The following is a 14,186-nucleotide window of genomic DNA, read 5'->3' as shown; positions in this document are numbered from 1 at the left end:
CGACCGCACGCTTATACCGTGCGTCGGCAAAGTGGCAGCTGCAGGACCAGCGACGCAGTACTGCGTCGCCAGCTGCAGGCTGATTAATCAGGAAGCAGCCGCTCGCGCGAGCGGCTGCTTCCTGTCAAATCACGGCGGGGGGCTCTGTGAATAGCCTGCGGGCCGCCGATGGCGGCTCGCAGGCTAAATGTAAACACAAGCGGAAATAATCCGCTTTGTTTACATTTGTACGGCGCTGCTGCGCAGCAGCGCCGTAAGGCAGATCGGCGATCCCCGGCCAATCAGCGGCCGGGGATCGCCGCCATGTGACAGGGGACGTCCTGTCACTGGCTGCACAGGACGGATAGCGTCCTGTGCAGCCCGGATCACCGGGGAGGGGACAGGTAGGAGAGGGAGGGGGGAATTTCGCCGCGGAGGGGGGCTTTGAGGTGCCCCCCCCCCGCCAGCCACACGCAGGCAGAAGAGATCAGACCCCCCCTGCACATCATCCCCATAGGGGGGAAAAAAGGGGGGCAATCTGATCTCTCTGCCTGCACCCTGATCTGTGCTGGGGGCTGTAGAGCCCACCCAGCACAGATCACTAATAACCATGCTGGTCCTTAAGGGGGGGTAAAGGGTGGGTCATCAAGTGGTTAATTCAGTGATGTGCCTGTTGATATACAGTACATACATATACAGTATTTAATATGCACAAAAATGAAAACTTGCATAATTCAGACAATTGGGGCTGCTGCATGTGGATCAAGTCATATGGGCGCAGGAATCATCACACATCTATTATGCAACTTTGTTAAAGGACCACTATTGTGAAAATTGTAAAATTTAACATACATGTAAACACAGTTAAAGGGAACCAGAGATGGCCAGCAAGGGAAAATGAAAAAAGCTTTTATACATACCTGGGGCTTCTTTAAGCCCCATAAGCCTGGATCGCTCCCACGCCGCCATCCTCCGCTTCCTGTATTGGCGGTACCGGGTCCCGTCACTTCTGGTGGACGTGGCGAATTGTCCGCATGAACAGGGGCTCCCTCCATACCCTTACGCATGCGGTTGCGCAGTATGGCGCCGCACGCGTACGGGTATTGAGGGAGCCCCTGTGATGTGGACAATTGGCCGCGTGCTGCCACCGACTGGCCGAAACTTCGGGACCAGGTACCAGCGGAAACAGGAAGCGGTAGACGGCGGCGTGGGAGCGATCCGTGCGTATGGGGCTGGAGGAAGCCCCAGGTATGTATAATAGCTTTCCTTACGTCATCTCTGGTTCTCTTTAAATAAGTACATTTCTTCCAGAGTAAAATTAGCCATAAATTATTTTTCTCCTATGTTGCTGCCACTTGCAGTAACTAGTTGAAATCTGACAGAACCAACAGGTTTTAGAGTAGCCCATCTTCTCATGGGGTTTTTTCATTATTTTCAAAAGCACTTAGTGGATGGCATTTGCTCTGTCCAACTGCCAAAAAAAGTGTGAAGCCAGCAGGGAAGCTGGCCAGCATCTTTGTATAAACCCTTTTTAGGGAGTGTCTTTATAAATAAAAGCCTTGCTGAGAATCCCCCATGTAGAGATGGACTAGCCCAAAACCTGTCAGTTCTGTCAGATTTATACTACCTCCTGTGGGTTAGGCATTAGGTGGGGGTTCAACTTAGGAATTTACAGGTAGGTTATAGTTGGGCATTAGGAAGGGGGATTCATTTTAGACTTTTAGAAGGGAGAGTTTAAGTGAGAATGGGTGCCAGGAACTGCATAGTAAAATATTGGTAAAATAAGTTACTGAATACCGATATTAATTTACCGATACTTTACTACTAGTCCAACTGATGCAATGCCGCTGCAGTGTGTACTTACTGCATGCCCTGGATAGATATGGCTACAATAATCTGTACTGTACCATCAAACCAACTAACTGGATGCAACTTGGATATTTTTCTCAGGTAGACCCCCTTATACTGCAAAATGTAATAAAATTGTATCTTGATTATTATTTAGTAATTATATAGTGCCGACATCTTCTGCAGCACTGTACAGAGTGTTGTCTGAGTATATATTGTGTTGATGGGGAATAGATTGTCCTTCCAAAGGGCTCACAATCTAGTCCCTACCATAGTGATATGTCTATGTATGTATCGTGTAGTTCATGTATCGTGGTCTAGGGCCAATTTTTTTTTTTTTTAGGGGGAAGCTAATTGACTTATCTGTATGTTTTTGGGATGTGAGAGGAAACTGGAGTGCCATGAGGAAACCCACACAGACACGGGGATAACATACAAACTCCTTGCAAATGTTGCCCTGGCTGGGATTGAAACCGGGAATCCAGTGCTACAAGACAAGAGTGCTAACCACTACACCACCGTGCTAGCCATCAGATTACACAGTGTAAGGCTCTGTTCACACTATAGCACAAAACCTGACCTTTTTTGGTCTGTTTTGCTAGATTGGAGACTGACAGTCACATATCCTTTGCAGTAAGTGGAATGCAAAATTGTGACCTGCACAATTAGGCGCTAGTCTACTTTAGGGAACCCAGCAGAAAGCCTCAAAGGGATATAAACCTAACATGATTGGGTGGGCAGCAGCCGCAGCACCCTCTCGAACTACCAGGTTTCCAATTGGTTGTAGTAAATGACACCCACACTAATTGGCCAGTCACAATGCTTATTGCTGTAAGAGGGTGCTGTGATTGGAGAACTGTTCCCTATGAGGTTTCCTGCTGGGTCCCCTACACTAGACTAGCACCCACAATTTTTCTGGATGATCAGATGGTAGAAACGTATGTGCTCTCTACTGAACCAGACCACCACGAACCATCGGAGTGGACACTACACTGTTCCCACTGTCTGTTGGAGATCCAGCTCAGTGGGAACCCAGGTCAGTGTTACATGTAGTTTATAAGTTTTGTACAAACCACAACAGAATAATGTGCATAAAGTCTTTACTGCATAACTGCACAATGAGTAGAGCATAGTACAATTGCGATCTACTTACGCAACGCACATTATGATTATGATGTTATTTTACATACCGTAGTTTAGTAAATATACCCCTTTGTTACTTACCTGGAACAAGTACAGTATATAGACTAGAAATTTCTGAACACCTAATCTATGTATTTAGTTCAGATGAATAATTTACATACGGTAGTATTGCAGCCAGCACGAGTTGGTTCGCAAGAGGTTTTTCTAAGCGCCTGTGATTTTAAAAGCTCTTGTTAATGTAATGCTATGCTTGTGTTCTCACTCCAGCAATGGGATTTTATAACAAAAATTTCCCACAGCATTGCATCACCAAAAGCTTTCCAAATCACTAGCAAAGCTCTTTCAGTGTGAACCAGGCCAAAATCTGTTACATCCAGGAAAATGGCAATTAGTTGAAGAAAAAAAACAATGGCTTTCTTATCCCTTTCATGAAGAGTACACTATAAGAGGTCTTTGCATGAGATAGGTGAAAATGCTGACCGTTTGCAGATGGGCAGTTCCCAAAGATTACAATTTTGCCCTCTACAATTGTGAAAATTTGTGAAATAGCCTACCAAAAGGACTGTATCTTTTTAGCCATTTGGAGCTTCATACTCGCCCACCCTTACGCAGAATTGGGTACCCATCACTAATACAATTCCCTGACTCTGGTCACTTGGAAATCCACTCATTGCGAAGAAAAGTTACTGGCCAATCAGAGTCCAGCAAAGGTCTCTTATAAATAGCATTCATCCCATGGTGGCTCCAAGTTTTGTTTTTCAACCACTGCATAATTATATTGTTCCTGTGGTGTTGCATTGTTGCAGGATTTATTGAAGGTGAATGTATAAGTAGCTGTGTTGTATACTAATTTTTCTGGAGCAAAGTCAGAATAAGATTGGCATAAATAAGACCACAGCAATATTCTTCATCTGCAGGCATTTGCTCTTTTTGTTAAAGACCTGCAGTCAGCCATTGGTCCAGCTCAGAACGAACAGGAAGATGTGATTCGATGGAACTGTTGTGGACAAGACCTTACAGACCTCAGAACTGTTCACAGACATGTGGCTGCATATCATTCAACAGAAGTTATGAAGAGAACACAATGTATTTTAGAAGAACTTGCCGCAGCTGCTGCAACCACTGTGTCATGTGACCTGTTTGAGGAGAATGCCTCCACCAAAATGTCTTGGAGTAAATGTCAGGTTTCTGACTGGTTACCAGATATAAGTCACTGCAGCAAAGAAGAGCTAACAAGGTACCTACCTATAGCTTATCTTATTCAGTAATGCCAGCTGAGATTATTATTATTTATTATGTTACACTGAACATGGGAAATTGCTTGCCATTCAAATATGACTGTACTCTCTGACCACAATTCTTGCTCAAGCTTGCTTGAGACCCACACAGAGGTGGCAAGTGACACTTCGACTGTCTTCAATAGATCAAGGGGGCAGCACTGTTTAATGACTTGATGTAGGCAGCATTTGCTGTTCTGGGAAGTAACTAACATTTAAAGCGAGCCTGAAGCAATTTTGAAATAAAAAACGGATACCTAAGGTGGGAGAAGGCTCTGGGTCCTATAGAGCATTCCCGTTCTTCTCCTGGTCCCCTCATTCTAGGGGTCGGAGACTGCTCTCTTCTGCTACTGGAGGCTTCGGAAGTCTTAGGGGACCCGAGTGCTCCCAAAGCCGGGCGGCTCTGCAGTGTGCATGCGCTCTCACCTACTCACGCTTGCGCAGTATGGAGCCGTCTGTCTTCGGGAGCACTCGGGCTCCTGAAGCCTCCCGCAGCGGGAGATTGGAACGGGAGAGAGCGCTAGATCGAGGGGACCGTGAGAGGAACAGGAAGGATCAATATATAGGACCCAGAGCCTTCCCCCTCCTCAGGTAAGTTTTTTTTTTTTTTTTTTAATTTCAAAATCACTACAGGTTTGCTTTAAAGCTACTTTAAATACAGCCTAGAGTGATCTCTGCAAAGTGATGTTACACATGTCATGCTGAACTCTATTGAAAATTTACAGTATTTGTAGTGTGTGGAAGGATTCAATCCTTTTCTGATCTGAGAGGGATCGATCTTTTGGCCACATCAGGTGGCCATTTATCATGTATGGGTACCCTAAGTGTTTTATTGTTTCAGTTGAATGGCACAGTCTTTCACACAGTCTAACACAGTTCAGGGCCACAATCTATGAACTATTTTAATGAACAATTTTAATCTATTTCATGTACTCGGAAGCTGTTCTCAGCCTGGAAAGTTTTGTGGCTGTCATTGGTAATCAGTGAGGCTTATGCTATAGTCAAGAGACTAGAAATTGTCAATTGCATGCCTGAATGTTTAACCCTTTCAGGGAGAAAAGGGAAAAAATGAACACAGCCTATTTAAGGCCCCGTTCACACTACACGCGTTGTTGTCCGGTTTTCAACAACGCGTGCAATATACGTTTTGTTAGGTCCATAAAAAAAATAAATGATTTTCTATGGACCTCGTTCACATTAGCGCGTTCCACCCCTACGCGTTTTTGGCACGCATTGTTGCATGCATTTCTGTGCATTGTGCGCAGAAATGCATGCCAAAGCAATTTAAGTCAATCACTCAAACGCATGTGAAAAACGCATATGAACGCATGCGTTTTTTGTGCGCGGTTTTGATACATTTCTGTGCGGAAACTATGTGCATGAGGCCTTAATGCATGAATGGCACTGTATATACACATTTATCTATTCATGTCACAATTTATTTTGGCCAGTTTTACCACTTCTATGTACAGTAAAGTCCCCCGGTATCCGTCACCGGCGGGGATCGCCTGATGCCGGATACTTGCTTGTCGGTTGTTTGAGCAACCGGCCGAAATAGCACAAACCTCCCACCTGAAATGCTTACGGAGGCTCCAGTGATGTCTGACAGTCTCCCTCTATCTCTTGGAGCTCGGAGCAGCTTTCCTGCTTCCCCAAAGCACAGAAGCCAGCGGAAGTTCAAACAGTAGATGGCGCTCTACTGTTTGAACTTCCCCTTCTCACAGGACCGGACAAGAAGTGAAGATGAAGAAGGCTAGCTGGAGAAAGGGACAGCACGGACCCGGGGACTTGCGCCGGCAGAACAGGCAATGTGGGCGGAGCAGGAGTGACCTGAGGTAGGCGGCAGCAGCAGCTCCACAGATTGTGAATCGAGTTCATGCTAAAATCGATTCAAAATCTGTGTGCAGTGTATGGGCAGCCATTAGATCCCTCTCTGATCAGATTCAATCTATCTGTTGGACGATCCGGTGGCGATCGACCAGTGCATGGCTGCCTTAAATCCATTCTCCATAGCAGTTCACAGTCATTATAACACAGTATAACATGTGAGTTGGTAATAATACCAGGCTTTAGAACCTATGAATAAAATAAAACAGGAAATATGCATTAAGATTTATAACTAGAATATTTTTCAGGGAACTTTCCCCTCTAGTAGTTAAGTATATTTTGGATTAATATGTAATCTGACTAGGGATGCCCAAAGTTTTGCATAAAACTGCATTGTCTGTTGAATAATCCCTGTATTCACTGCAGAAATTTTAAATGTTGCAGTGTGGTGAAACAGTCACTTCTAAACCAACCTATCCGTTTTCACTTGGACAGCTCAGTTCACACTACAACACAATACAGACTTTTTTGTCCATTTTTATGGATCAGAAACACAGATATCAACGGATGATATTATATGTCACATATGACAGTGGAACGCAAAGTCCCGACCTGTGTGATTTTTCTAGACTACCAGATGCATTTATCATAGAAGGCTATGGTGGAACACATCTGACTCCGGACACCAAATGGACTTATACGGACCACCAGAGTGAATACTGCATTGTCTGCTCCTGCTGGTTGTTGGAGATCTGGTTCAACTGTGAATAGAGTAGTAGCTAAATTTAAGTTCGGCATGCTACAATTCTCCAAATTCCCAACTTGTCTTCTAATCAAAAAAGAAACTTGGAAAGCACTATTATAGTAAATAAATAAATGTAACGCAAATGTACATCTAGATTTAATTTGTATGCAACAATAAAAAGGAAAAAGAACCAGTTGCAAATCACAGAATTTGATAGTACTGTTTCATTTACTTTTTGATACCTTTTTAGTTAAAAAGTGCAGGAAAGTTATTTTAAATACAAAATGAAAATGATCTCCTACAAGAAAACTTGGGTGAAAAAGTAAATTGCAATGGCCCTGGGTCCCTTTTTTCTAAGTATTTTTATGCAATGTTTAGTTAACAATCATACAAGATTTTTGTCAAAACTTATCTAGACTTGTGCTGTGCATGTATACAATGCAGACTTTATCTCTCATTGGTTGAATCTTGAAAATGACGAAACGTTTTGAAAGTGTGTAATTGGATAATGTGTTTTGCAGTGAACCAGGAGAAGTGCTTTTATATTATCGCTACTGTGATGTGATTGATCCCCAATGGCTCTGTGACTGGCAACGAAGTTTGTGTCAAATGCTGCATCTCACGGGCAAAGTAAGTGGGGTATTTGGTTGTTAGTGTCTGTAGACTTGTTAGGTTTTTTTTTTCTTATTCAGTTTCAATAAGTTAACTGTTAATTCTATCCTGAGGGTTCTTTTACACTTAACCACCCTGGCGTTCTATTAAGATCGCCAGGGTGGCTGCGGGAGGGTTTTTTTTTAAATAAAAAAAAACTATTTCATGCAGCCAACTGAAAGTTGGCTGCATGAAAGCCCACTAGAGGGCGCTCCGGAGGCGTTCTTCTGATCGCCTCCGGCGGCCAGAAGTAACACGGAAGGCCGCAATGAGCGGCCTTCCGTGTTTTGCTTACTTCGACGCCATGGCGACGAGCGGAGTGACGTCATGGACGTCAGCCGACATCCTGACGTCAGCCGCCTCCGATCCAGCCCTTAGCGCTGGCCGGAACTATTTGTTCCGGTTGCGCAGGGCTCAGGCGGCTGGGGGGACCCTCTTTCGCCGCTGCTCGCGGCGGATCGCTGCAGAGCGGCGGCGATCAGGCAGCACACGCGGCTGGCAAAGTGCCGGCTGCGTGAGCTGCTTTTTATTTCATCAAAATCGGCCCAGCAGGGCCTGAGCGGCACCCTCTGGCGGTAATGGACGAGCTGAGCTCGTCCATACCGCTAAGGTGGTTAAAGGACTACTATCGCAAAATTTATAAAAAATAAAAGTAAAAAAGATTTCTATTGAAGAGAATGCTAGTAGAAGGGATAGTGAAGGGTTAAGAATTAGTTAAAAAATAAATCGCACTGCTGTTTACACATTCTGACAGCATGAATGTGAGGGGAGCTTGCCAACGGAGTCGGTACTATGGGCTGCATGTATCTGCTTGGCTAAGATCAGGAAAGGAGACAGTTTTACTACTAGCTGAAATGCTGTTGGACAGCTAGTAGCCTGTAGTACAGACTCCATCCTCCATAGGTAAGCTCCCCTCACATTCATGCTGTCACAATGTGTAAACAGCAGTGTGGTTTATTTTTTAACTAATTCTTAACCCTTCACTATCCCTTCTACTAGCATTCTCTTTAGTATAAATCTTTTTTACTTTTATTTTTTATACATTTCAGTGGTCCTTTAATCAGTTGCTCTCAGTTATAACTGAAAGGAAAACTGATTTTTCAAAGTAATGTCCATTTTTTCCTATGGTTCAGTTGCCACTATATGCACTTTAACTGAAAGCTTTTTCACAATGCAGTGCTATGGAGTAAAAAACTCAACGCATACCAACGCGGTGAGTGTAAAAGGGTCCTGACTGGATATGTATTCTGAACACTTATGGTAATTTTTCTATTAATCTGCTTTTAACCCTACATCCCCCTCAAATTTTCGATACCTACTTGTTTCCAGTAACAAAGCACCATTGCTAGTATCTTACTCGATTTTGCTTGTGCAGTCTCACTTATGAAGAATGGAAACAAATTAATCTGACCTTCACTTTTTGAGGACAGACATGAAGCAGGTAAAAATGGTGTTCTCAGCAATAGAGTTATTAAAATAAAATAAAACTCTGCTGAGCACATAGTTCCACTGGATGTACTTTTTGTCTGTCAGTAATTCGCAGCTGTCCCCGAGTGCCTGCCTACTCTCTCACAAATTTTGTTAAAATAAAATAAACAGACACTATAAACAAAAAACTACAAGTTACAAATGCCTTTTTTAGTTTCAAAACATTACATTCCCCGTTGGGTACTTGGCAGGGGCGTTCCTTGGTTCCTTGGTCCTTGGAGATCGGGGGCACCTGTGAGCACTAGGTGTGTGTGTGTGGGGGGGGGGGGGGGGGGGAGGGGGCAAAAATGGGCATGGCCATGCAGTGAGTGGGAGTGGCCATGGGTGGGTACATGAACTTAGCAGCGGTGTAGGCTACAGATAACAGGCCTGCCCATCGAAATATTGGATGGACACCCCTGTCCTTTATTTAGATAATTTACAATCAGTATAGGCATAGATCAATGATGTATACGCACATACAATTTTGATTGGTCAATCACTGACCAATTTTACAATCCCCATGCAGTAAGTGGGCTAACAGACAATGAATTTGAACAGAGCTACTGTAAAATTGGCTAATCAAAATTGTATGTGTACCAGGCTTTACAGCTAATACTGTACATACTGAAAGTAGCAGGGATCAGCATACAATACAGCTGGTTTACAGTCAGTAAAGGCACAGAGTAAAGGTGCGTACACACGCACTACTAAAGAGAACGACGGGTCCGTCAGACTATCCCGCTGGGCGGTCGTTCTCCCGACAGTAGTGCGTGTGTACAGTCTGTCTGCAGACTGATAAGGCTGTTTCTGAACGATCCGTTCAGCGAATCGGTCAGAAACAGCCTTATCAGTTTGCAGACAGACTGTACACACGCACTACTGTCAGGAGAACGGCCGCCCAGCGGGAGGGTCTGACGGACCCGTCGTTCTCTTTAGTAGTGCGTGTGTACGCACCTTTACACCTTATACTGTACACACTGGAGGTAGATCAGCACACAGTGCAGGCACTGGAGAACAGCTTATACTGTACATACTGTAGGCAGCAGAGATCAGCACACTGCAGCTAGTTTACTATCAGTACAGGCACAGAAAACAGCTTATACTGAACATATTGGAGGTAGCAGAGATCAGCACACACCGCAGCTAGTTTACTATCAGTGCAGGCACAGAAAACTGCTTATACTGGACATACAGGGAGTGCAGAATTATTAGTCAAATTAGTATTTTGACCACATCATCCTCTTTATGCATGTTGTCTTACTCCAAGCTGTATAGGCTCGAAAGCCTACTACCAATTAAGCATATTAGGTGGTGTGCATTTCTGTAATGAGAAGGGGTGTGGTCTAATGACATCAACACTCTATATCAGGTGTGCATAATTATTAGGCAACTTCCTTTCCTTTGGCAAAATGGGTCAAAAGAAGGACTTGACAGGCTCAGAAAAGTCAAAAATAGTGAGATATCTTGCAAAGGGATGCAGCACTCTTAAAATTGCAAAGCTTCTGAAGCGTGATCATCAAACAATCAAGCATTTCATTCAAAATAGGCAACAGGGCCATGAACTGAGAAAAGTCAAGCGTGCAGCTGCCAAGATGCCACTTGCCACCAGTTTGGCCATATTTCAGAGCTGCAACATCACTGGAGTGTCCAAAAGCACAAGGTGTGCAATACTCAGAGACATGGCCAAGGTAAGAAAGGCTGAAAGACGACCACCACTGAACAAGACACACAAGCTGAAACGTCAAGACTGGGCCAAGAAATATCTCAAGACTGATTTTTCTAAGGTTTTATGGACTGATGAAATGAGAGTGAGTCTTGATGGGCCCGTGGCAGGGCAGAGAGCTCCAGTCCCACTCAGATGCCAGCAAGGTGGAGGTGGAGTACTGGTTTGGGCTGGTATCATCAAAGATGAGCTTGTGGGGCCTTTTTGGGTTGAGGATGGAGTCAAGCTCAACTCCCAGTCCCACTGCCAGTTTCTGGAAGACACCTTCTTCAAGCAGTGGTACAGGAAGAAGTCTGCATCCTTCAAGAAAAACATGATTTTCATGCAGGACAATGCTCCATTACACGCGTCCAAGTACTCCACAGCGTGGCTGGCAAGAAAGGGTATAAAAGAAGAAAAACTAATGACATGGCCTCCTTGTTCACCTGATCTGAACCCCATTGAGAACCTGTGGTCAATCATAAAATGTGAGATTTACAAGGAGGGAAAACAGTACACCTCTCTGAACAGTGTCTGGGAGGCTGTGGTTGCTGCTGCACGCAATGTTGATGGTGAACAGATCAAAACACTGACAGAATCCATGCATGGCAGGCTTTTGAGTGTCCTTGCAAAGAAAGATGGCTATATTGGCCACTGATTTGTTTTTGTTTTGTTTGTGAATGTCAGAAATGTATATTTGTGAATGTTGAGATGTTATATTGGTTTCACTGGTAAAAATAAATAATTGAAATGGGTATATATTTGCTTTTTAAGTTGCCTAATAATTATGCACAGTAATAGTCACCTGCACACACAGATATCCCCCTAAAATAGCTAAAACTAAAAACTACTTTCAAAAATATTCAGCTTTGATATTAATGAGTTTTTTGGGTTCATTGAGAACATGGTGGTTGTTCAATAATAAAATTATTCCTCAAAAATACCACTTGCCTAATAATTCTGCACTCCCTGTATTGGAGGTAGCAGAGATAAGCACACAGAGACAGCACAGCAGACAGGCCCAGCCAGTATCAGGTGCTAATTGATTAGTGGCTACTACTACTGGGCTGGCTGGCTGTGTGGCTAGCTGGCTCTGGCTGCACTCTCTTCCCCCCCCAACCCCCCCACCTGGCTAGTGGCTACTACTACTGGGCTGGCTGCAGGCTGGCTGTGTGGCTAGCTGCTGGCTCTGGCTGCACTCTATTCTCCCCCGCCCCCCAACACTTGCAAATTGCTGGCTGCCAGTGCCACTTACTGTGAATGTTGATTTTTTTTTTTGGGGGGGGGGGGGGGATTGCTGCAGGCTGCCTGGTGGTCTCAGGCAACTGGCCCACTGGCTGGCTGCAGGGCAGGTACCTTGCTTGTTGTCCACAGGTGAGGTGGCATGTGGCAGTGTTGTGGGCCCAAATCTGGCAGCAGCAGGCCAGGGAGAGGGTGTACTAGTGTCCGGCGTCAGTCACTTTGGCAGTGGCACCAGACCTGAATGGCACTGTGGGCGGTGGTGGGGCATTTTGGCTGTGTGTGGAGTCACTCTGTGCGGACGCCTGCTGGAGTTCCTGAGCCTGGAGGATGGAATCTGGTGGCGCAGCCACTGGCACCTGTGGGTGGTGGGTGACGGCGGGTGAGGCAGGGTGAGGTCTGACTGGTCTGTGGCGGCTGCAGGTCGGCGCAGGATCTGATTTGGCGGGGGCGGACGCCGGCGCCGCCAGTATGATGCCATGTGCTGCTGGGTCAGACGCCGCGTAGGGGGCGGAGCTACTCACGCTCCACGGCTCCAGCCCTCTGCCAGGTGCTCCCCTTCTAATTGGGGCAGGGGGCGGAAGCAGATGTCGCAAAGGCTGTCGGGGGCCGGAAGATGATGGCGGCCGCCGTATCGAGTGAACGGTGGTCGCGTCAACTGATACATTCGGGGCACTTGTGTTGGGCACCCCTGTAAATAGATTAGGGGCACCCTAAGGACATGCTGGAGGCATGGGCCCCCCTAAAATAGGGCTAGCGACACCACTGGTACTTGGGAACCATGAATGTCAACATGTTCTGTGACATACTGAAACAGAGCATAAACCCTATTGAGCATCTGTGGGGCATCCTCAAATGGAAGGTGTTAGGAGTGCAAGGACTCTTAACATCTACTAACGTTGTCATGGAGAAGTGGAAGAGGATCCCAGTGGAAATCTGTGGTGCTCTAGTGAACTCCATGCCCAAATGTGTTAAAGGAAATGTCCAGGCATGATAAAAAAAAAAAATCTACTTTCCTGGGGCTTCCTCCAGCCCCTGGCAGCAGCTATGTCCCATGCCGCAACTCCGCTCTCAGCCGCTGGCTCCCGGTCCCGTCTGGTGTAGAGGCCGATCTCGCCAGGTCGTCCTCTACTGCACCTGCGCAAGCGCCGCTGTCAAGCAAGTCCATGTTGTCCGGAGAGTACTGCGCCTGCGTATAGACTAGGTCGGCTTATACACCGGAGGGGACCAGATGCCAGCGGCTGAGAGCGGAGCTGCTGCCAGGGGCTGGAGGAAGCCCCGGGTAAGTAGATGGATTTTTTTTTAATCATGCCCGGACACTAGAGATGTCCTGAACGGTTCGCCCGCGAACGGTTCCAGGCAAACTTTAGGTGGTTCGCGTTCGCCGGCGAAGGCGAACTTTTCCGGAAGTTCGATTCGCCCCATAATGCTCCATTGAGCAGAACTTTGACCCTCTACATCACAGTCAGCAGGCACATTGTCACCAATCAGACTACGCTCACTCTTGGAGCCCCTCCCCCCTTATAAAAGGCAAGGTTCCCCTGTCGTTTTTCTCACTCGTCTGCCTACAGTAATTAGTTAAGGGACAGCTGCTGACAGACTCTGCTAAGGAGAGTTTAGTTAGGATCTTGTAGGTTTCTTCCTAGCTGATTTTTATCCCTTATCCTCACTCCCTCCTCCCTCACTCCCTCACTTGTTGGTGGTATAGTGGTTAAATGAGTTACCTACCGCACACTGAGACCTGGGTTCAATTCTGTGGATTAAACAAGCTAATTTTTCTCTTGAATTGATCATAATGGTACATGCTAGGCTGACTTCAGCATGTAGTGGTGTTGGTGGTATAGTGGTTAAATGAGTTACCTACCGCACACTGAGACCTGGGTTCAATTCTGTGGATTAAACAAGCTAATTTTTCTCTTGAATTGATCATAATGGTACATGCTAGGCTGGCTTCAGCATGTAGTGGTGTTGGTGGTATAGTGGTTAAATGAGTTACCTACCGCACACTGAGACCTGGGTTCAATTCCCAGCCACGGTATGTAAGCTGGCTTTTGAAATACTACAATTCCCTGGAAGATGAGACCCTCCTCCCGGGACCCTCCGGGAGGAGGGAGGGAGGGAGGGATGGAGGGAGAGAGGATTCCTGATGTCATAAAGTAGTGTAGGCCTGCAATTGAACATTCAATGAGATATCTGACCTTAAAACACTGCTTTGTGTTAAATCCAGATTTTTTTCTGGGACTTTTGATGTGTATTTCACTCAACCATGTCTTCCTCCAGGTATTAGACCCCTTAAAACATCTTT

The 14,186-nt window shown here is 45.7% G+C and overlaps 1 protein-coding gene across 3 annotated transcripts in view; it reads left to right on the top strand.

Moving 5' to 3' along the window:
- The window catches only part of TSTD2 (thiosulfate sulfurtransferase like domain containing 2), a 131,613-nt gene that overhangs the window by 66,199 nt on the left and 51,228 nt on the right, over positions 1-14,186 (top strand). For 2 of the 3 annotated variants that reach the window (XM_068234321.1, XM_068234322.1), the window contains exons 3-4: positions 3,910-4,207; positions 7,341-7,449. In XM_068234321.1, the coding sequence (XP_068090422.1) occupies positions 3,910-4,207; positions 7,341-7,449 (407 nt within the window). Of the gene's footprint in view, positions 1-3,887; positions 4,208-7,340; positions 7,450-14,186 lie in introns of all 3 variants that reach the window. The other variant, XM_068234320.1, reaches the window with a different exon arrangement.

This window comes from Hyperolius riggenbachi, chromosome 1 (assembly GCF_040937935.1).
Source record: "Hyperolius riggenbachi isolate aHypRig1 chromosome 1, aHypRig1.pri, whole genome shotgun sequence".
Classification (NCBI taxonomy): domain Eukaryota; kingdom Metazoa; phylum Chordata; class Amphibia; order Anura; family Hyperoliidae; genus Hyperolius; species Hyperolius riggenbachi.
This window is presented reverse-complemented; position numbering and strand designations above follow the sequence as displayed.